This window comes from Adiantum capillus-veneris, chromosome 10 (assembly GCF_014529385.1).
Source record: "Adiantum capillus-veneris isolate H3 chromosome 10, ASM1452938v2, whole genome shotgun sequence".
Lineage (NCBI taxonomy): Eukaryota > Viridiplantae > Streptophyta > Polypodiopsida > Polypodiales > Pteridaceae > Adiantum > Adiantum capillus-veneris.
In genome coordinates, this window is record NC_140940.1 from 67804708 (window position 1) to 67829302 (window position 24595).

At 46.0% G+C, this 24595-nt stretch overlaps 1 protein-coding gene across 1 annotated transcript in view; it reads right to left on the bottom strand.

Moving 5' to 3' along the window:
- LOC147448994 (uncharacterized) overlaps positions 1-24312 on the bottom strand; it is a 48944-nt gene extending 24632 nt beyond the window's left edge. The window contains exon 1 of the mRNA XM_086521381.1: positions 23131-24312. Coding sequence (XP_086377507.1) covers positions 23131-23691 — 561 coding nt within the window. The 5' untranslated portion in view covers positions 23692-24312. The remainder of the gene's footprint in view (positions 1-23130) is intronic.
- Between the last annotated feature and the right edge of the window lie 283 nt (positions 24313-24595).

The following is a 24595-nucleotide window of genomic DNA, read 5'->3' on the forward strand; positions in this document are numbered from 1 at the left end:
TTAATCCTTTAGGTAGGCCACAACAGTATTTTTCAATCTGTTCTGTCAATGGCACAAACCTATAGGAAGTTACTGGAAGTAGAGCTTTCCAAAACTTTCGATTGTAATCATCCAGATTTTTGCAAGTGGCAGCATTGAGCTGGTGCCATTCTGTCATGACATCTGCTTCAAAGTCATCAGATAACCATGCTGCTGCAAAAACCTGCTTGAAGTAAATCCATGTGGACGGAGCTTGCCCTTGAAGCAATAAAGTTGTCCCGCATTCCCTGTCAAGAAAGTGGCTGCCTTGCGGACCTTTGAAGCCTCTGTAAAGTTTCCCCCTGCATAGGCCTTGTCAAACTGCTGGAGGAATGAGAGAGCCTTCTTCCTGTCATCAAACCCTGTAAAGGTCGTGAAAGTCACACCTTTGCCACCTTCTTTGTACGGAGTTGGCCTCTCCAGCGGCGTTAAATTGTCATATGGAAGTGACTGAAACATGGGAACACTACTAGGGTTCATCTGTGTTCCTTGGCCGCTATTAACTTGACTTGGAAATGCCATATTTGGCTGCTGATTTGTAATTCCAGCCATGCCAAAATTTGCCTGTGGCATCCCAAATTGGCCCTGAGTGCTCTGAAACCCTGGTTGCATACCCATTACACTGTACATGGGGTTAGGCATCATCTTTTGAGCACCCCCACACACTGTTCCTGGCGTGTAAAACTGATTTCCAGGTGCATGACTAGCCATGCTCTGGAATACCGATCCACCTCCAAAATAGCTAGGGTGTACTGAAGGTGGTGGGAAGACTTGTTGCATAGCCTGTAGGTTGCTTCCCTGCCCATTAGAACCAGCTATAGGCTGCTGAAAGGTGGCGGGCTGAACTGGTACAGCTTGAAAGACTGGCATCTCAACCACCTGTTCTTGCACCTTAGGCACATGTTGTGGAGACTGCATGTTTTCCGTCAAGTGTACAGGTGTTTCCGTTGACTGTGTAGTATGAATCACCTGTGCTCGAGCCTTAACAAGCTTTTGAATATGATCCAGTGACCCAACTTGCTGAAACTGAACAGGAGGTTACAGAAAGGCTAAAAACCTCGGGTTCTGCATTACTTGTGTGAACATAGCCACAGCAGTAGCCAACTGGGTCCTGAATATATCATCATCCGTCTGTGGTGGTCTTGAGGACTCACCCACTTCATGTGTCTGTTGACCCTGTGAAGAGGAAACCTCTTCAGTCACATCATCTGGTCTGTCAGCCATAATTACAATTCCCTATGTCTGGTCTATGATCCCCTGTGTCTTCAAGCCCAATCTGACCAAGGCTCACTTCTATGGGAAAAAGTGATTTAATCCCGGGGATGGAACCATGAAACCGGCCTGTTCAATCCAAAAAGGGCGGTAGACTTTACTTTAAACCTTGATTTAGCTTTCACCCATTATTAGTCGTCTATTTTACCTGTACTTTCAAGACACAACACAGGGGAGAGGGATACAGGCTGCTAGATTGCACATGTATGAGTAGACCGACACCAGATTGGCCCCTAACTTAGGTGCCCCTTCCGGTATTTCTTTATTGTTCAAAAGAGGGAATAAACGCTGTGGATCCCTATAAGCTGCCCCGCACAACCTTGGCTGAATTTTGATTGTTCCGGCCTCATTTCAGCAACATAACTGTACTAGAACCCTTCACGGTCAGTATTCCCACGCATTATATGACTTTCCCGACGCATACAGGCACTTTGCAAAACCTGGCGAGAATCTGCAGCACGCTGAATTCTCTGTTTTCAGCCCTGAAAATGCGCCAGATCACCTGTACAGCGGTCCCCTTGCGTCCCCGAACGTCCTGGGGGTATTAGGGTCCGTTTAGGGCCAAAACCTTAAACCTGCAAAAATACACAGCAGGCTGTAATTTACTGTTTCGGGCTCCGTTTCGCGTGCCGGTCGCATCCATAGCAAGTCCTCGAGCTCCCGCACCTGTAGGGCTACTTGCCCTTTGAATCGGACGAGATTTCGAGCGTGAAACCTCTCCGAATCACCTGTACCTGCGGGGGATTGGCCGCTAGCTAATCCAGTACCTGTGCAAGAGGCTTTTGCCTCGGCAATCGCGCATGAACCCACACAACTGTACATTGGTCAAATGAAGAGTCCACTAGTGGGGCATAACATACTGCCAAAGGGGAGAGAGAGGGTAGTGCGTAGCGTGCAGGGCATCACTCCTTGCACCGCACTGTACATAGGAGGGAAAGCAAGCACTCCATAGCTCTTAACCTGTGACAAAGACTTGCAAAATGAGCCTCCCAGCTATAAATCACGTTTTTGCCTTCTCTATAAGTAGTAAATTGGCCTCAGAGTGCCAAGTGTCACTCATTTGTGCATTTTCCCGCTTTAGACCCTCGGGTCTAAAAATATCTCACCTGCAGCCTCTGTTGACTTGGCCACAGAGTAACAAAATGATCCCCATGTCAAACTGCACGTAATGACACGAAGACATTTTCAGGTCCCAAAATAGCAGTTCCCTAAATTTTAGGAGATGCTGCCATTGTATCTTTCTAGGTCATCCGACCCTCTTTGTACACTGCGGCCACATCCAGAACTGAAATGTAGCCTCTGTAGCAAAGGATTCCACTTTGGCTAGTCAATGACCCCACTTTGGCTAACCATAGTCTTTGTCCAACCTTAGTGCTCTCTTGCCCTCAGGCCTGGACTCCCTCTGGACAGTTCCACACTAGCTATGCAATGCAGGGCAGTTAGATTTCCCGAGGGGTGTTTCCAAAAAGTGAAAGTAAATAGATAATAAGAAAGAAATCAACAAAAAGGATAGATAGTAGTCACACGCTGGTGACACCCTGTAGGCCCCAAAGACTGGTGCCCCTTCCGGTATTTCTTTATTCTTATAAAACTTGGGAGAAAACCTGTAAGTTCCTAAGAGTTGTCCCGCTATTATCCGGCTGAAAATGGCCTACTCTAGCCCGATTTCGGCAACATAACCGCAATAGGAGGCTTCACAAATAGAATCCTTATGCAAAAGATAACTTCCCCGGTGCATACGAGCACTTTCCAAAACCTGGCAAGAATCTGCAGCACATTGAATTCTCTGTTTTTCGCCCCGAAAATGCACCAGATCACTCATACAACGATCCCATCGCTTCGGTGAAGCTCCTGAGGTACTAGGGATCAAATAGGGTCAAAACCCTAAAACTGCAAAAATATACAGCAGGCTTTATTTTACGTGTCGATCGCATCTGTAGCAAGCCCTCGTACTTTTGTACCTGTAGGGCTACGTGCACTTTGAATCTACGTGCACTTTGAATCGGACAAGATTTCTCGCGTAAAATCTCTCTGAATTCACCTGTACCTACAGGGGATTAGCAATTAGCTAATCAAGTACCTGGACAAGAGGCTCTTGCCTCGGCATACGCACATGAACCCACACAACTGTACATACAAATGGAAATCCCTTGAGTCGGGCATTACAATTCTGCACTCAAAGGGGGAGAGAGGTGCACAAGAGCGGAATCATTGCGCTACATAGAGCAAGGGAGAAGGCAAGCTTTCCATTAAAGTTGTGATCACCTGCACCCACTACTCACATGTGAGTGCACGTGTGCAAAAGCGTGAGAGAGAGAGAGAGAGAGAGAGAGAGAGAGAGAGAGAGAGAGAGAGAGAGAGAGAGAGAGAGAGAGAGAGAGAGAGAGTAAGTAGACCACAAATGCAAGATATGGTGAAGAGTGGGCGATCAGTCCCCCCATGACTACCATGAGCAGAAGACCCAATACATACCAGATGATGGAAGTGGGTACCCCCTTGGCCCCATAAATAGGTGCCCAAGGGGAGGTAGGGCAAAGCCTAATAAAAATCCCCACAACCCAACAAGAAAAATGATACATGGAAATATATGAGGGCGCTCGAACAAAGGTGGGCGGCCGGACCTGAAGCAACCTAGACTATGGGTGGCCAACCCGGAGACATACTAGCCGTACAAGTATGCCCTAGACCTGTGAACCAGCAGAGTGGTGTAAGTATAACACCCCCTCTAAGCACTTGATGCTGAACAAACCGCATGAAGCCGAAGATGTGAGGCAAATGATGAAGATGTCTGCTGCGATGTCCACTGAAGGACAATACTCCATGAGTGTAGCAACAGTCTGGGGTGTCCGAACCGCTGAGAGATCTCTATAGTAAAGTGCGTCACGAGCAGTGTAGTAAACTGTTGTACTTGGGTGTTCGAACCGCTAAGAGATCTCTATGGTAAAGTGCCGTCACGAGCAGTGTAGTAAACTGTTGTACTCCGCCGATACAGGGTGAAGATACTGCGTGAAGGTTCATAACTGAACTCCTTGTCGTGAAAGAAGTGCCAATAGACCTGCAAGTGTCCTACACAACAGATATGTGGTGTTTGTAGTCAAACCGTTTGGAGAAAATGGGGAAGCCCAAGAACCATCATGAGCATGACCAGAAGCCTGTCAATGCATGAGCCCGTGACCCAGTGTGGTGACGTGGCGAAGCTGTATAAAACTCCAGGAAGGCCAGATGTAGCAATCTGCACCGTAAACGTCCTCCGAAACAAGGAAAGCCAGACTAAACAGTATGCACTATAGAAGCTACGATAAGCTGCAGCAGTCACCGATAGACCGCACGGACCACCACCGGATGGTGTCCTGTCAGTAGGTAGGGTAATCCAAGATGAGAGGAAAGCCAGACTCAATAGTCTACGCTGTGAAGGGCCTCTGAGAAGAGGTGTGGTCAGACCAAGCTGTTTGCATCGTAATAATCCTATAGAAGCAAAGAGGCCAAACTAAGAAGTCTGCGCTGTGAAGATCCTCTGTCAAACCAATCTGTCTGCACCGTCTTGCCTGTTTCCCGTGCCTCCAATCCTCCGGTGTCAGCCAAAACAGAATCCGTGCCAACGCCACCAAACCGCGGCTCGGTGTGGCTCTCAATGTGAATGAGCTGGGAGTGGCCTACTGCCCAGATCGGGGGATAAGTTTGTTGTAAGGTTACCGAGGGTGAGTGTAAGCAACTCTGAAGGTAGCAATCCAAATGATCAGAAGTGTAGAAGAGCAACTACACTACCATCCAAGCCAAGCTCGGTGTGACTCCGGATGTAGTCGCGGAATGATGCCTCATCTCCCGCAGCTCACTAGTAAACTCCCCAAAAGAGTCTAACGAACTGAAGTCCCACTCCAGTCTGTAGATCCAAGCAATGAACCTGTCCAAGAAGAGATCCAAGATATTCTCTCTGAGTCCATGTAGATGCTCCTGTGTAAGCAAGTGATCTGATGTGTCGAGGTCAAGTGGTAAGTGTCTGTCCACCCAAAATGGTGGTGTCTTCTCTAAAAATGTCGGAATCCCATATGCCATGAGCATGGCCATATCTCGTGTGAACTCATCTGATGAGTGCATAGGTGTGTTTATAGCGAACCACAAGTCACAACCCCCTCTGGAGTGCGCAACCGGCAAATGATGGTTGGAAAGAATGGATCTCCCAAGGACCGTACGCCCGTAGATGATCAAGCCAATCTCAAAGATACCGTGTACTATAGTAGTCATTGAGAAACCGCAGGGACCACCACAGGATGGTGTCCTAGCAAGAGGTAACTTCATCCTCTGTGAAAAACGCAAGCCAAGTGGCTGCAGTCCACCCAAAAACGAAATTGTGAGGTGATGAAAATGCTGCTGTACAGCGATTTTCAGCGTGCTCGTATGCTCCCGGCAAGGTCCGGAGTGGTGCAGAAGGTCTGGGGAGTGTGGTGAATCAAAGTAGCACCCCCAGGTGGGCTGGAAGCAGAGAAAACAGCAGTGAATGCTGACTGAAATCTGATGATCTGAAGAGGAACAGGACCAGCAAGGCACCAGATGCTGAGCCGGGTCGAGTAGGCAAGATCTGGTGGAGCAAAGCTGAGCGCTGCCGTCCTGCTGCAAAAAATGCAGCAGCTGTCCAAAAAACGCAGCTTTGCATCAAAAATGCAAGTAGATGGAGGGATGTTCAGGCGTCGAAAATGCCCCGGGATTGTAGCGCTGGCAACCAGAAGTAAAAACGCTGGCCTGATCTGCAAAAATCCAGGTGGAGGGGGGTCCTCCGCGATGAAAAACGCATGTTTCTTTGCGTGCCTGGTCTTTGCAAAAACGCTGGCAGATCTTGCAGAAAACGCTGCTGATGTGATCCCTTGGGAGGAGAACCTGATGCAGAGATGCACCTTGGATCATCGAGAGCTTGAACCTGCTGATACCATGTGAGAGTGTGCATGTGCGGAAGTGTGCGAGAGAGAGAGAGAGAGAGAGAGAGAGAGAGAGAGAGAGAGAGAGAGAGAGAGACCACAAATGCAAAATATGGTGAAGAGGAAGCCCATGACTACTATTAGTAGAAGACCCAATACAACAACCAAATGATGGAAGTGGGTACCCCCTTGCCCCATAAATAGGTGCCCAACGGGAGAGGGCAAAGCTTGATAAAAATCCCCACAACCCAACAAGAAAAATGATATATGGAAATATATAAGGGCGCTCGAACAAAGGTGGGCGGCCGGCCCCAAACTCGGGCGGCTAGACCAAGAGCAACCTAGACTATGGGTGGCCAGCCCGGAGACATACTAGCCGTACAAGTATGCTCTTTTGGGCACCCCCTCTTGCTGATGATTCTGGCAAATGCATCTAGAGCTGCCAAGTGTCCAGTTAGCTTCTTTTGAGTTAATTCCTAGTACCCACCGGACTTATTAAGTGCAGCAAGGGGCCTAAATGACTATGAGCTGAGCCTAGACACCCTTTTACGCTCAGATTCCAGTGCCGACTGTCCCGACCATCTCGTGGCGACCTGCCCTTCCCGACTGCGAGTGAAACTCTCGGTCGTCGGCCATTTCACACAGGCCACGACCATTTGTGACTTCAAAAAAAGGGTCCCAAAAATTAAATAAAAATCAAGGAAAAGAAACCAATAACTAAGGTTAGTGGTTGCCACAACCTCGTGACATACCCCCCTCTTGAAATCACAAACATCCTCGATTGCATGCCAGATATACATGCGATAGATGATTTAATGTGATTTAGCACCCTGTTATCATCACATGTATCCACAGGAAAGGTCATGAGACATAGATACAAATGACTTAATGAGACCTTCATACTTTTGCCATTTCATCTACCATAGAAGTGAGCATAATACCTTTAGCATTTGTAGAGCAATGTCCACTTCTATTGCACTGAATTTGTATGTACATTTGATGTGCTAGCTCCATCATTACCCCTCTTTCGAACACATTGGGTTGGGGCATACGTAGGTTGTAACCCAAAGGCCTCAAGGTAAAGCTGCAACACATTCGATGACTCTAGCACTTCACCCTCTTCCATCCACTTTCCATCCATAGGTGGATAGTTCCTGAACTTCACCAAATACCGTCGTGCAACTTTTCCCTTAACTTTTCTTTCCTTATGTGCCAAAACCTGCTCAGGAACCAAGATCTCATCAAGTTCCTCGACTTCTGGTTGCTCCTCATCTGGCATATCTTCTAGCACATCTCCCACGAAGGGTCTTAGAAGACTCACGTGAAACGCATTCTGAATCTTCCAAGTATCAGGCAATTTCAGCCTATAAACAACATCGCTAATCTTCTCAAGTACTTGAAAAGGCCCAACTCTTTAAAAATAGGACACTCGGTAAGACTTTGCAAGTTGGTAAAACTTCTTCTGCTGCTTCTGCTTCTTCTACTGCTTCTGCTTCTTCTCCTGCTTCTGCTCTAGGGTTTAGCCCCTCCGTTCTTCAGTGGCTTGACACGTCAGCAGTTTGTGACATCCCCACTTCTTGAAAGAGAGTACTCGTCCGGCGATTACAGCATATCTGCAAAACAACTCAAGTTAGCTTTAAAATTTTTGAGGGGATATTCCAAGGGACAATCAGTTTTCTTATTCCAGATTGGAGCTCTTGATATCTTGGGTCGTTGGCTTCCCAAAAAAATCTCATCCAATAAGGAGTCTCATTCCAGATTGGAGCTCTTGATATCCTCGGTCGTTGGTTTCCACAGAAAAATCTCATCCAATGAGGAGTATTCAGTGGTTGGCACATCACAATGCAACACAAATGCTCACATATGCATGTTGCAAGACATAGAAACATAAAGTCGCTGATGAAACCAATGTTCAAGGACTCCCTCATCACTCCTCCTACATAACCTAGAAAGGTCCCGACCGGGAGCTATAGAGGACTTTTACAACCAAACGCCCCCCAGACCGCAGCTTGCGTTGTTTGGAGGTTTAAGCATACAACCAAACGCTCCACACACATCTCGTCTACGTCGTTGGATCACCAAACAGAGTTCAAGAGTATTTAAAACAACCAAATAATTCATTTAGATTTTTGTTCGGACAACCGAGCTTGAGAATGGCTGGCTTGTCCTTTTGCATCACGATAATTGTATGCTTCCGGATGTGAAGTGTCGCGTCATTCTTGTCATGCCAACGCATGCCCAAAAGAACGTCACAGTTGCCCAACTTCATGATGTGAAAATCAGCTTTTCCGTGATATCCTTGGATGGTCACTGGAAGAGCACCATGAGAGGTACCACCTTCTCGGTCCATACCAAGGTGGCGGTGGGGAAGGTGGTGGCAACAGCGGTGGCAAAGGAGGTTGCACCGGCGGATGGTTGCACCATGTTTCTGAAAACTCCTCGATCGGAATAGAAGATTGTGTAGGTTGTCGAGAGGAAGCACTTGTGCTTTTGGGTACCGAAGGAGAAAAAACCTAATGCAGTAGAGGTGGCAACATGTAGTTTAAAAATTGGCACTACTAAAAGCTCTGCAAAATGAGGAGAAACTATTGATGAAGCTTTGAGAGTATGTCACAGAGTTCGTGGAGGAGGAACTGCAAATACTCTGTAGAATCAAGAAGCGTCATCTTGTCATGTCTGTCGGGCAGGGATCAGTGTGCTCTCAAAAGAGTAGACGCTTGAAGCTCTAATACCACTGTAACAGGAGGGCACCATATGCCAACTGAAAAGAATAGACTGGAACAAAATTTTAGCACTTCAAAACATCGGAACAGAGAGAGAGAGAGAGAGAGAGAGAGAGAGAGAGAGAGAGAGAGAGAGAGAGAGAGAGAGAGAGAGAGAGAGAGAGAGAGAGAGAGATCCACACGGTAGACACAGAGTGGCGAATGTTACCATATATGTGGTAGTGATGTTTGTAAACACAATTAGAACCGCTAGGGCACTTTTTCCCTCACTAGGGAGGCTTTTTCCCCATGCATTGTATATAAATCCCATCATTCTAGAGCTAACTTATCTTTCTATTTGCACACTAAGCAATACACTCTGCCGTGTGCCTTGAGCTTCTTTTGTGCATCCCTGCAACCCTTATTTCAACAATTGGTATCAAAGAAGGTTGCGTCCTCCCGCCAACATCACCAACCCCTCCCTACTCACTTTCTTCGAATCGGGTGAGCTTTGGTGCGCGTCAATAGGTCGAATCCAGCTCAAAATTTCAATTCGTGCTCATTTAAGTCTCCGTTTTCACTACAAGCAGTATTGCACAAGCAATTTCGTCCTTTTGTGCAAATTTTTTGTCAGTGCAATTTTTTGCAAAACAGTCCCTTACATCCCCTTCAGGTTGTGGTGCATAGCACATTTAGTCCTACTTCGTTTTTCCTCTTTCAAGATAGTTTTTACATCGGGTGCAATCACTCGCCATGGCTGACAACAACATAGATTTTTCCAAGATGTTTACTGCAGAGGAAAAATTGGATGGGGATAACTACCCAATGTGGGCATACATGACAACACATGTTCTTGTTTCAAAGGGCATCTGGAATGTTGTGCAAGGCGTTGAAATATGTCCACATTCTGTTGATACAGGCTCGGTTGAGGATGTTGCAAGTTCTAGTAGATCTATTGTTGCTAGAGTTGGTGTGCCTACGACTGAGCAATCTCGTTGGGATGTAAGAGATCTGCATGCTCATGCATTGATTGCATTAGCTGTGAAACGCACTATTACTCCTCACATTCGCTCAGCAGAGCAGCAAAGCTGGTCTTTATGCAAGTCCCAATTAGGCAAAAACTTCATTGCTGTGTAAAGAGCTTGAGTTGAAGATTATGCAAGAGGAAGATGACACGGACACTTATTCTTGCTGGTATCAAGGATATTAATGAGCAACTCATCTCTGCATGTGAAGTTATTTCTAACAGTGATTCTTATGTGAGTAAGAGATGACCTATGTCTAGTAATTCTGTTGGCAGCAACTCGTATGAGAATTATGGCGAAAAAGGCAAAAAGAAAATGTGTTGCTATTATTACAACGCTAATGATCACTTGACAAAGCAATATCCTAAGTTGACGGAAAAAGAAGCCAAGAAGAAAGAAGCTGGATCTACAGCCATTGCAAAATCTTCTATAAATGGAGATTGTGATGATAATGTCGATGCACAATGGGCATTCAGTGTAGAGTGTACTTATGATCCTTCTGCACGTATATCAATTGCTGCAGAGTCACATGTTTGGTACTTTGATAGTGGTGCTACAAAGTACATTACTTCGCATCGTGACTTACATACCTCTCTTGAGGTTGTCAATCATAAAAATAAGGTCACTTGTGCCAACAATGCCTCTTATTTGGTCAAGGGAGTTAAAAAGATTATGGTAGTTGCTACGAATGGCACTTCTTTCACACTTGTTGATGCAAGGATCAAAAAGCACCTTTTGCCCGTATCTACACTCTCAAGACTTGGTCTTGTTGTCATGTTTGTGGATGACAAATGTACTTTCTGACTGTCCATCAGTTTGTGGATGAAACAAAGACAAGAACTTGAGAGTGTAGTGCCATGTACTCAAACAATCCTCTACAAAACAAACTCGTCATGCGAGAATCACGATCACTGACAATGGATTGATGCATATCATGGTACTTAAAACACATTGTACATGAACAACAGTGCCATCTCATCAGATTTTATCTTCTTCTTGACAGAAATGAAATGGGCATGTTTACTGAACCTGTAGATAATGGTCCATATACCATCATTCCCTGTCGGCGTTCTTGGAAGATCAACAATAAAATCCATAGCAATGTTTTCCATGGCTTATCCGAAATCGGCAGTGGCATCTTGCTGAAAATTGCAACACCCTCTAAACGGTCAAGAATATCATCAATACTTGGAATAGGAAACCTGTTCTTGATGGTATTCTTATTCAACGCACAATAGTCAATACACATGCGCCAAGAGCCATCCTTCTTCTGCACTAGGATCACTGGGGAGCAAAAAGGTGAAGAACTAGGCTAAATCAGCCCCTTCTCTAAAAGCTCCTCAACCTAGCCCATAATCTCTTTCTGTTGAGCCGCACTAACCCTATAGGGAGGTCTGTTTGGTGGGCTACACCCTAGCACCAAATCTATCGCATGGTCCTCAGGCCTCTCCGACGGCAATTGTGCAGTAATGAATCAAAAAAGCAATCATTATTCTCTCGCAAAAATGTTGACCTTCCTTCATCTAACACAGATAAATTTGACTAACAATTATATACTAACAAATATTTGAACCATCATGTGCAAAAATCAACTACGCAGAAAGATGATTTTTAACTACAGAAGTGATAGCTGAAGCAGATACAATAGGGACAAACTCCCCTTTAAGCTTTACATCCAAAACATGAGTTTTGCCTCTATGTCGAAGGGTGATCGTTTTGCCGAAAACATCCAGCACGCCATGTGTTCGGAACATCCATGGAATTCCCAACAGCGCATCACACCCTTCCAATGGCATGATATAAAACTCTTATTTGTCCACATATGACTGAATATGCAAATGCAGCTTCACAATAATGGGAGTAACACACTCAAAGTGGCAGGACAACCAATTTACCAAACCAAACCCTGCCTCTGTCGTGTACCCCATCTCTTCAGCTCTGATGCCCAACTTCATAGCTAACTCTGGTGGGATAAAGTTTGCTTTGGCACCTGGATCAAAAAAGTAAGTGACGTCTCGTCTCTGACTTTACCCCACGCTCTGCATAACTCACTGGCATTTGAACTAGGCATGTCACCCACCATGCTTAGCACTAAACCTGTCGTGGGCTTGGGCTCCTTTCCTTTCTTGTCCTCTTTATCACCCGAATCAGCTGGTCTTTTTCTTTGTGGACAATCTGTAGCAAGTGACCAGGCTGCTCGCATATAAAGCATTTATTCTCAGCCATCAAGACCTTCTTTTCCTCGAGCAACTTACGCACAAAAGGCTTCGTTTTCTGATTCTTTGCCTGTGCTCCAGAAGTCTCGGTTGAATCCTTGCCTTTGTTTGCCTTTTCTGGCCCCTAGGATGCTTCAGCCTTCAAGAGCCGCTTTTGCAAAAGGCTTCTTCAGCTGGCCCCCCTTCACGTTGCCTTGGAACCCACTGTCTTCTCCTTTCAACAAGTGTTTCCAGTGTTAGCAACCTCGAGAAGCTGGGTAAGGGTGGCCACTCCGTTCTTTGTGCAATAGTTTTTGAGCCCTTTAGGCAACCCGCAAGGGTATTTTTCTATCTGCTCTATCAATGGCACGAACCTGTAGGAAGTTACTAAGAGCAACGGTTTACAGAACTTCATATTGTACTCCTCTAAGCTCTTGCAAGTAGCGACAGTAAGTTGGTGCCAATCTGTCATGACATCGGCTTCAAATTTGTTTGACAGCCACTCAAATGCAAACATTTTCTTAAAGTATACCCATATGGCGAGTGTTTGTCCTTGCATCAACAATGCGTCCACCATGAACGCGCATTTCCTTTTAAAAAGGTGGCAGCTTTCCTGACCTTGGAGGAGTCTAGAAAATTCCCCCCTGCATAAGCAATATCAAACTGTTGGAGGAAGGTAAGAGCCTTCGTCTTGTCCTCTTGCACTACCTTCTTTGTGTGGCTTCGGCTTTTCCAATGCTCCCAAATTGTCGTAGGGAAGTGTCTGCAACATGGGCACTGTAATAGGGATCATCGGCGCCCCTTGGCCATTGACATTTTGAGCCGCTGGTGCAATATTTGGCTGCTGTCCAGGAAAACCAGCCATGGCAAAATTTCCCTGTGGCACCCCAAACTGGCCCTGATTGCATTGAAACCCTTGTTGCATGCCAATACTACCATACATGGTGTTATGTCCCGCTCACAGGAGAGGGGATCTAGCCCAGACGCCGTCGGGATGGGCGTCCAGTGTCCGGGCCGACGTAGTGTGAACCCGGCCATTGTGGCCGGCCATTATTATAAAAGGGAGCCAAGGCCTCATTTGCAGTTATCGACCCCCACTGGCAGAGTGCCAGTGGTTAGCCCGCGAGGCTAGGAGTACGCGAGATCACCTCGAGGAGGTAAGGCCAGGTGGTATGGGACGCCGGGTCTTACAGGTGCACGCTACGTCCTCGGACGCTAGCCCGAGCACGGGGGAGCTGCCGGATGGTGGCTATGGTCGAGTGGTTCGTGTCCAACGCGTGTCTGTAGGAGGTCCGTGTTTCGTTTCATGGTATCAGAGCCGGCTTGGCTATGGAATGGACCTTGTGCACACCTACGGGCTGGTTAGGGTCGGATAATTACCATTTCATGCAATTTTAGATGAATTAATTGTTTAATCGATTATTTTCTTCTCATAAGCTTGTGTGCAGGTGAAATTTAATGTACTGCTCGCTGATTTTTTATAAAATTCAGCAATCTAGCAAGTGCAAGTGCTGAAAATTAGAGGATTTTTGTCAACCTTGCTGAATTTCGATGAAAATCGGTCATTTATTCATTAATTTGCTTATTCTGGACTAAAAATTCAGCTTACTATATTCTTTTTTAATCTCTCCGTAATGCTTTCTTTGCAAAGTAGAGAGAGAGAGAGAGAGAGAGAGAGAGAGAGAGAGAGTTTGGCTCTCCTCTCTATTACCTCCAAGGTGGATCAAAGAGAGAGAGAAGATCCTTGCGCAAAGCAATTGCTGCCAGCGTTGGCTTCCAGGGTGGGTTGTTTTTTTCCAGCATGGTGCTCAACTGGCAGCCCATCGTGTGTTTGACACATGCGAGCACAAGCTCTCCGAAGTCATGCGCGTGCGCTCTCCCCCTAACTGCACGTGCGGGCAGCCAGCGTCAACTTTTTTTTTGCGCTACCCTTTTCTCCCTTCATACCATTTTATTAAGTGGCCTTATTTTAAAAATTTGGCCAAGTGAGTTTTTTTAAGTGTGGCCTGGACACTTAGCTTTTAATAAGTATGAAACCATAGGTTATTAAAACTCACTTACAAAGACTACCAAGTTTGCAGAGAATTGAGTTTTTGGCTCTACTGCTTCTCTCCCGCCGCTCCTCTCTCTCACCTGCTCGCACTCCCGTGCTCCCGCCATCACTTGCTTGTCTTCGGACGCATACGCCAATGCGTAGCGCTCTTCGGAGTTGAACTCTTCGCGATCGAAAAGTGCAAAAAAGACCCAGTTTCGCGTGAAACTTCCAGTTTTTCACGCACTTTGCCATGGATTCCTCCAGCTCGGATGTGCAGCATGACGACGCGCCAGGTAATGTTCAAATTCCATTCACGCATGCTCTCTACACATGGATTACAAGTACTTTCCAGAGCTTCGACCAGCGTGTTACCGCTCTAGAAAACGCAAACATTCAGACGAACATTCGCTTGGCATCAATCGAAGGACTCATGCAAGGGCTTAGTTCCCGACTTACCGCTCTGGAAGATATGGCCCAGTTGACGATTGCGAATATTTCCGAGGGCGAAACCCATGTCCAACAATTGCGGACGCAGATTGCTGCTTTTGGGCGTTCACAGGGTGGTCCAACTGCCACGATTCCGTACAAAACTAAAAATTTCTCAGGGGAGGAGAAAGAATGTACAGAATTGGCTGTAAATAACTGGCTGCATCAGTGGACCACATATTTTGATCGCCATGGGGAGCATGATGAACGGAGGATTCAGACGATTCCTCTCTATCTGCGCAGTAACGTAGATGCTGAAATTTGCATTTTCCGGGCTGAAACCTTAAATGGGGCGAGGATTTGCTGCGGGAAATTGAGATCTGCAAGGTTCGGGGCTTGATCTGTGGTGTCTAAGGGCTGAAAACTGAAAACACTGATGCTTCTGCTGATTCCGTCGCAGAGGAGCTACAAAACGCTAGGTGATCTGCTGTCCCAAAAACGCTAGGGCTGAAACTGGTCCTGCTGCTGCCGGTTGTCCTGCAAATGCAAAACGCTAGGCTTCTTGATGGGTCTTGCTGCTGCCGGGGCTGATCTGTTGTGCAACAAACGCCGGGCTGTCTGTAGGTGAAAACGCTAGGTCCTTGCAAATGCAAAAACGCTAGCCTTGCTGATGTGGGGTGTCTTGCTGAGAAGTTGCCTGTTGAGCAAGGTGCTCCTGTTGTATCTTCTGCCAGAAAGTGCTAGCACTAGGTTTCTACTTATACAAACTCAGTAAATTTACCCTACCTATTTTCCAACAAAAGTCACTTAAAAATAATAAGTGAAAAATGTCAAAAATAGGGAAAATAGGTCTATGCACTGTAAAAATGCTACTGATAGGATCTGACTGGAATCTGATGGTCATGTTGTGTACATATCTAAGTGTCTGGACATGCACGGTCTGCGAACAGACTCACAAAGGTGCCAGATCACTTCCTATTCTAGACTGACTTGACTGAACTGAACCCTGGTCATGCTGTAGCTTGTCCACGGACACACAGGGTTGGATGTGTCACGTGACATGCGTTATCCAACGTATGAGAAGGAGCTTTACGCCGTAGTCCACGCCCTGAGGAAATGACGGTACTACTTATATGGCTCTACGTTTGTTGCATGGATAGATCATCACTCCTTGCGCTATATCTGTGATCGGGGTGATCTCAGAGGCCGGAAGGCTAGATGGATTGAGCTTATGCAAGAGTTTGACTTTGAGGTTCGTTATAGAAAAGGATCCAGCAATCGAGTTGCCGATGCGCTCAGCAGGATTCTTGAGGTTAATGCCTTGTCTATGGCTGAAATCTCGACGGATTTCTATCTCTCTCTCAGAGGGCTATGTCGTTCCGATGGCCATTTTGGCAAGATATGGAACAAGGTCGAAGCGGGGCATGACTCGCGTACAGGCTTGGGTGATCCGGAGACCCAAGTGAGTCGTGCTAGAGAGACGAGACAACGACAATATTCCATTAAAGGTGGACTATTGTTCAAAAATGGAAAAGTCTGCGTGCCGGAAATCGATGAGGTTTGACAAAAGATTTTGTGCGAATGCCACGATGTTCCTAGCGCTGGACACCCAGGCATTCAAAGAACTTTGGCTTTGGTCAAATGATATTTCTATTGGCCAAGAATGTGCTCTTACATAGAGGGCTATGTGAAGAGACACGCTCAGTGTCAGGTCAATAAGACACAGCACCTTAGAAAAGCTGGCGTGCTACATCCATTGGAAATCCCAGATGGCAAGTGGCAGAGTATTTTCACGGACTTCATCATTGGTTTGCCAAATACTAGTCAGGGCAATGACGCTATTTGGGTTGTGGTCGATAGACTCACAAAAATGGCAAAGTTTATACCAACGAAGTCGACAGTAAAAAGCCATGAGTTGGCGGTTTTATTTGTCGAACAGTTTTATAAGGTGTATGGTCTGCCAGAAATATCATCACCGATCGAGATACTAAGTTCACTGGCTAATTTTGGCGAGATATGTTTGCTCATCTTCAATGTCGTCTTTTGACGATCCTGAGTCCGACGGACAAATTGAGAAGTTAGAGGACATGTTGAGAGCCTACGTCTCTCACAGGCAGTCTGATTGAGAAAGATATCTTCCACAATTAGAGTTTGCCTATAATAGTAGCAAGCATTCTACTACTGGATTTAGCCCGTTCATGTTGATGTATGGATTTGAGCCTAAATCCCCGATTGCTATTGGCTTAGAGAAAATCAAGGAACGCCAAGCTTGTGATTTCCTGTATTGTATGACATGCAAGAAATGCTCGAATTGGTTGAGGATAGTATAAGAACGGCTCGTGATCGAGTCACTACATATGCTAATCAAAAGAGGTCTCAAAGTACATAAACATAACTGCACTAGGAAACTTCACAGACAAAATCCCCACGCAATGGATGACTTTCCCGGCGCATATAGACACTTTACAAAAACTGGCAAGAATTTGGAATAAGCTGAATTCTCTGTTTTCTGCCCTGAAATTGCGCCAGATCACCTATTTAACAATCTCCTCGCTTCCCCGGACCTCCTGGGGGTATTAGGACCAATTAGGGCTGAAACCCTAAACCTGCAAATTTACACAGCACGCTGTAATATGGCTCCATTTTGCGAGCTGAACGCATCCATAACGAGCCCTTGTACTCCCGCACCTGTTAGGCTACTTGCCCTCTGAATCGGACGAGATTATTCGCGAGAAATCTCTCGGAATTCACCTGTACCTGAGAGGGATTAGCAATTAGCTAATCGAGTACCTGGAAAAGAGGCTCTTGTCTCGGCATGCGCGCATGAACCCACATAATTGTACATACAGATAAGTAGCCCTCGAGCGGGGCATCACAATTGTGTATTCAAAAGGGGGGAGAGGTGCGCAAGAGCGGAATCATCGCACTACATAGTGCAAGGGAGAAGGCAAGCTTTCCATTAAAGCTTCATCACCTGCACCAACTACTCACACACACTTTGTAAGTCACAATATGAAGCAAATCAGTCGTCTCAATTTGGACGCCCCCTCTTGTTGATGGTTCTGGCAAATGCATCAGGAGCCGCCAAGTGTCCACTTCGCCTCTTTTGAGTTAATTCCTAGTTCCCACCGACTTATTAAGTGTAGCGAGGGGCCTAAATGTAAGGTACAGCGGAATGAATGTTTGAACTTTGCTCAAGATGAGTGCTCCGAACTATGCTCAAGGTTCTTTTTGTTCTTATGGTAGGGAGAGCCTTCCGTTCTTAATGAGAGAGTGCAATGGACACAAACAAAGTGAATGGACACTGTACGTGAAAGTGCATGAGACTGAGAGATAGAGAGAGAAGAGAATACGACACCAGAGACGTTGTAAAACCCTCCTCCGAAGGCCCCACTCTCGTTGGCCAGAGTGGTCTACTATTGATTGCACAAACTCGTACAAGTGGATGACTGAAAACCGATGCAAGTCTAGGCTATGTCGAGGTCGACGATGGGGATGACAAGATCGACGCTAAGGCTGAAAACTGATGCTACTTCCTTGCTGTCCCAAAAACGCCCATGGCTGAAATCTGCTGGAAACCAAAACGCTGGTTTGGGGCTGATTCCTGCTACTCTTTATCTGTTGTCCTAACGCTGATTTTCTGATGCTTAATCACTGAAATTTCTGATGCTTAATCGCTGCTGAAAACGCCAAGGAAAGGGGGGCGATGTTGCCATTGCTGGAACGCTATGCACTGGAAACTGTGGCGATGATGAGTTGCTGAAAAACGCCAGCAAAGGGGGACTTAATGGCGATGAAGATCTACTGATGGGAAACGCTAGGGAAGGGGAGTCTTGGCGATGATGCTTCTTGATGAAACGCTAGGGGCTGGGGTGCCTTGCTTGGAGGGAAAACGCCACGGGGGGGGGGGCAATCTTGCTGAGAGAGAGAGGGGGAACCTGCGGCCTGTGTTCTCCTTGCTCTTCTGCCAATTAGTGCTAGCCTAGGTTTGCTTATATACAAACTTACTCAATTTGCCCTACCTACTTTCCAACAAAAGTCACTTAAATTAATAAGTGAAAAATGTCAAAAATAGGGAAAATAGGTTAAATGCACTGGAAAATTCCTCTGATGGATTTTGATGGGAATGCTTATGATCATGCTGTGTGCAACCAGAGGATATGCATCTACACTAAGTGCATGGGCATGCACGGTTTGCGAACAGAATCACAAAAAGTACCAGAACACTTGCTAATCTAGACTGACTAGACTGACGGAACCCTTGTCGTGATGTAGCTTGTCCACGGCTGCGAAGTCTAAGAGGTACTTGTGGATGTCTTGTTTTCCTTAGGCTTTCCCTTGTTGTGCTTCATCTCTTGTGCGAGAGCAATCGCTACCGCCTTGTTGAGATCGATTGGATCGAGCACCTCGACATCATACTTGATATACTCGTCCAATCCATAAAGGAATGCCTCCTTGCGCTCCGCATCCGATTTGCGTAATTGAGTGCCGAGCTGCAAAACACAATTAGAGAAAGACATAACCGGCATACCATTTTGCTTGAGAGCGCGCCAATCGTCCTTCAACCGTGCTAGGTACTGAGGTGGCATAAACCGCGCCTTCAGCTTGTCTTGGAAATCAGCCCAATTGAAGGAAAGGGGCGTGAATTCGTCGGCTTCCTCTAGGTGCGCGGCTAACTATGCCTCTTGCCACGCATGGTACCAATTGATGGCATCACCGGCAAGGTACATAGCTGCCGACAAAACCTTGCTATTTCCTGTCTTCTTAGTTGTCGCAAAATAAGCATTAAATTGATGCAACCAAGAATGAATAACCGTAGCATCCATCTCACCATCATACTTACTGAAAGTCAACTTCTTTGTGACTGGGTTGTTGGAGTCCGCATCCCGGCTTGCGCCACTTGAGGAACTATCAACATCTTTGGCTGGTTCAGACTTCGAGGCAAGAACTTGTCGAACCAATTCTTGAGTGCGTAGGTCTCTTTGAACCTCAATCTCGGCCTCCAAGGCCGCTCGTCTTGCTTCGGCTTCCTCCTTTCTTTGTGCTTTTCTTTCTTTTCGTGCATCGCGCTCGTGTTCCAAAGCAATGCGAGTCGCTTCTTGTTGGGCCAACGCAACGCGATTTGCTTCTTGTTGTGCCAGCACAACGCGAGTCGCTTTTTGTTGTTGTGCCAACGCAACTCGATTCACTTCTTGTTGTTGTGCCATCATGTCCAACATCAACTTGGCCATTGCCTCCATAGGATTTGGTACAACTCGTGGCGTAGATGGAGAAGGGGGAGGGTCGGAAAAACCTCCTGGTGGGAAAAATTCTTCGTCGCCTCCCTCATGCTCATCACCTGTATGCGAAGTATCCATTCCGCTTCGGGTAATGACCATACACTATGATCTTTGGTTCTTAAGTTCACGAGGAACTTGGGTTCTTGCGGGCCTTAGGTTCTTGAGGGTCTTGAGGTTCTTGAGGGTCTTCTTTTGCTTGCAATCTGTGTTTGAGAAGGATCTTCTCTTCACCTGAGTTTTGCTCTTTCTACGGGCGCACCCCTTGGGGGCCTTGCGCTCACACCAAGGTTGATTTTTCCCACCTTACGTTGATTGGCCGGCCGCTAAGTGCACGGTCTGCTCTCAATGAGTGAAAAGAGGCACAAGGGGAGGCTGGACAAGCCCTTCTTTCCTGGGATTGTTGTCACTCTTCAAAAACACGACTAGGAATCGACACGCCCAATTGAACTTGGAGCGACCGCAACAAGCAAAAAAATATCCTTGTGATTCTTGTGGTTCTTTCCTTGAGTGATACAAAACACTGCCAAAGCTCTGATACCAATGTAAGGTGCAGCGGAATGAATGTTTGAACTTTGCTCAAGATGAGTGCTCCGAACTGTGCTCAAGGTTCCTTTTGTTCTTATGGTAGGGAGAGCCTTCCATTCTTAATGAGAGAGTGCAATGGACACAAACAAAGTGAATGGACACCATACGTGACAGTGCATGACACAGAGATAGAGAGAGAAGAGAATACCACACCAGAGACGACGTAAAACCCCCCTCCGAAGGCCCCACTCTCGTTGGCGAGAGTGGTCTATTATTGATTGCACAAACTCGTACAAGTGGATGACTGAAAACTGATGCAAGTCTAGGCTATGTCGAGGTCGACGACGGGGATGACAAGATCGACGCTAAGGCTGAAAACTGATGCTACTTCCTTGTTGTCCCAAAAACGCCCATGGCTGAAATCTGCTGGAAACCAAAACGCTGGTTTGGGGCTCATTCCTGTTGCTCTTTATCTGCTGTCCAAACGCTGATTTTCTGATGCTTAATCGCTGAAATTTCTGATGCTTAATCGCTGCTGAAACGCCAAGGAAAAGGGGGCGATGTTGCCATTGCTGGAACGCTATGCACTGGAAATTGTGCCGATGATCAGTTGTTGAAAAACGCCAGCAAAGGGGGACTTATGGCGATGAAGATCTGTTGATGGGAAACGCTAGGGAAGGGGAGTCTTGGCGATGATGCTTCTTGATGACACGCTAGGGGCTGGGGTGCCTTGCTTGGAGGGAAAACACCACGCGGGGGGGGGGATCTTGCTGAGAGAGAGAGGGGGAACCTGTGGCCTCTGTTCTCCTTGCTCTTCTGCCAATTAGTGCTAGCCTAGGTTTGCTTATATACAAACTTACTCAATTTGCCCTGCCTACTTTCCAACAAAAGTCACTAAAATTAATAAGTGAAAAATGTCAAAAATAGGAAAAATAGGTTAAATGCAATGGAAAATTCCTCTGAAGGATTCTGATGGATTTTGATAGGAATGCTTATGATCATGCTGTGTGCAACCAGAGGATATGTATCTACACTAAGTGCATGGGCATGCACGGTCTGCGAACAGACTCATAAAAAGCGCCAGAACACTTGCTAATCTAGACTGACGAAACCCTTGCAGTGTTGTAGCTTATCCACGGACACATAGGGTTGGATGTATCACGTGACGCTAAATGACTTTCAACTGAGCCTAGAGATACTTTTACTGCTCAGATTCTAGTGCCGGTCGGCCCGACCAACTCGTGGAGACAAGACCTTTCATCGGCCGTTTCAGACTTGCCATACACTGTTTAGCCATTTGCAACTTCAAAAAAGAGGGTCCCAAAAATTAAATAAAAATCAAAGGAAAGAAACCAACAACTAAGGTTCGCAGTTGCCACGTCCTCGTGACATCCTGCATCTAGGATCATTTGTAGAGTACCTAGTGTATATCCTAAGGAAGCAAGCATAAAGACTAGATCTATCGGCAAGCTGTGAAAAAATGTGTGTGACAAAGGAAATTGCAAAATCCGTGCAGCTCCCCCATCATGCAAGCTCTATAGATAATTTCATCTCTTTCCCCTCAGCACCAAAGTGTCTCAAAGGTGGAGCCTCCTGCAACTTTTGATTACGTTATGTTTGTCACTCTTTCCTCTTATACTCTAATACAGTGGCCATCCCTTTTTCTTACCCAACCCCTTTTCTTACCTATACAAGAGGTACATTCTTTGGGAAGTGAGAAGAGAGACTGGCAAACAGAAGGTGTGCAGAGCCTCTTTCTCAAGCCATACTCTCTCGACATCCAAAGTGCAAATGAGGATGGATTCTAGTAGTAGTATCTTTGTTCTAGTTCTTTTGTTCTTTTGTACCCAGACATGGTATCAGATTCAATATTTTGTAACAGATTGGTCTCATAGGTCATTTTTGCGTTTTGAAGCCGGTAATATAACATTTCATTTTATTTCATTTCTCTATTAACTTCACCCATCCATACCTTAAAAAACTCCTTTATCCTTTTTAATGGCGTGGTCTTCAACAAGTCGACATCAATTTTTTTGAAAAGTTCAATCTGTTCTTTTTCCTTGACAATATATGGAGAGGAATAGTAGAAGCTAACCATTCACAAGCTACTTTCAAGTTATACAGCATCAATTTTTGATAGAGAATGCCAAAACAAGGTATATATGACTCCAATGTTGACAATGTCATCCACCTTGTGCTATTACCAAATATGTGCCACTACTCTAGCTAAATTGACGAAGACTACCTTCTTATGAATAACCTCTCTGGCTACTTTTCGAAGGGCCCTATTCTATGGTCACAATGAGTAAGATAATACTAAAAAAAGAACAGCAAGGCAACTTGCCAAAAACTAGGTTTAGCAAAACTTCATGGTGAGGATCAAGGTTAAACACAAAGGATGGGACCTGCCAAAGCGGTACCTCACTACAGATAGGAAATATGCACCAATCCTTCCAAGGAGGAAAGCATGTCTTGTTTTCGCTGACTATGTGACCGACTCTTTACCAAAAAGTTTTAACAGGACAGGATAGTACTAATACTCTGACTGCTATCAATTTCAAGCTGGCCAAGTACTCACTACCTTGGCCACAGACAGTGTGCAACAATTTCTCTTTAGACATATAAGACATAAATTTTTGTCAATCAAATACACGAAAAACAAGGCAGGATATAACAGCCCATAACTCATTACTTCCAACATCAAAGAAACACTTACAGGGGTTCAAGATATCCGAGAACTTACAGCATCATTCCAAAAAACCCAGTCATATTGGGAAAGGTGGGTTCGTACAGCCAAAATTTTGCTCCAGCTAGGGGGCCTGCTCTTGTCAAGAAGATCGCTGGCATCAACAAATTGGTAACCATGGCGTTTTGCATAGCTGAGCTTGTTTGGGGTCACCAAATCAGCCAACCCCTCAAAGGACCGGCCAGGGACACCTTTTCCACCATCTTGGCATGTAATCATAGCAAACTTGAACTTGATTTCAGCAGACTGTCTTCCTTTTGAAAGCTTTAAATCTACACACTGGCGTCCCAAAAAGTTTGCTCTTTCAAGCAAAACCCCAGAGCCATAGATAAGCGTTGCACTTAGGACCATCACGATGATGACAAGAAGCACTATGGATTTGAAAAACCTTAGAGGCAATGCGGGCCACCACAGAAGGCGGTAATAATCGGTGTCCCCCTTGAACGAGACCTGCATTCTTAACATGGCCAAGTCTTTTGGCAGGTCCCTAGCAAAAAGAAAAAACGAAGACACCTTCGCAGGACGGCGCTGCGGTAGTGCATCTTGCAATGTGGGCATGGATGCTTTGCGTCAAGGGTATATATCAATTGCTGATTAATGCATTTAGTGGTTGCAGAAACTTTCTTGGAGAAATTTTTATTCAATGGGCCGATTGCTGCATAGGGGCTTTCTTGAACAGAGAACGAGAATTTTGTAAGTTTGATATCTGGCTCTTGAAGCAGGTCGAAGTAGCTGTTTGCTGCTGATTTCCTGCTTCCAAAGTCAAATACCGAAACTTGGCATGCTTAAAGAGAACTCTGTGAGTCTGCTTCCAGCTGAGAGAGAGAAAGATCGTTTGAAGGGCCCTCTTCAGAAATGCTGCATGGAGAAAAGCCTTGCACGAAAAGAAGAGAACCCTAAAGGTGGAGAAGAAATTTTGAGCAGGAGAAGCCCCTGCAGTTGAAAAATCGAGCCGCCGATTCTCCAGTTGCTGCTTTAGGGCACTCCGGATCCTGCATCAGACTACCCTCTCCGTACTTAGCAACTGCCTTTTCTTAACTGCTGAAAACTTGGAGACTCGGAGAGAAGGTCCAGACTCCAGAGAGAGAGAGAGAGAGAGAGAGCGCGAGAGCAGTAAGTTGCCAGCAACGGCAATCCCGACATGGTCACATGCGAGAAAGAATAAGCTGCTTGCCGGGAGGCACGTGTCGATAATTGAAAGTGCCGCCCATTGTGCGGACATACTCACGCATTTCTTAAGGCCACTTTAAGAGCTGCCGCCCACGGAGTGGTTCGAGCCTCGAGGTTCCACCAAGCGCTTTATGATCAGGCTACGCAAATTTTGTAGCAGGTAGGGTGGCACAAAGTCACGATTTTGGGTACATTTTTTGCCTTCAGAAGGTCATAAGAGAGTGGATGGAGAATTGGTGCACTTTTTGAACCGTTGATTAGAACACGGATTGGCAACACATGTCAGGTGAGC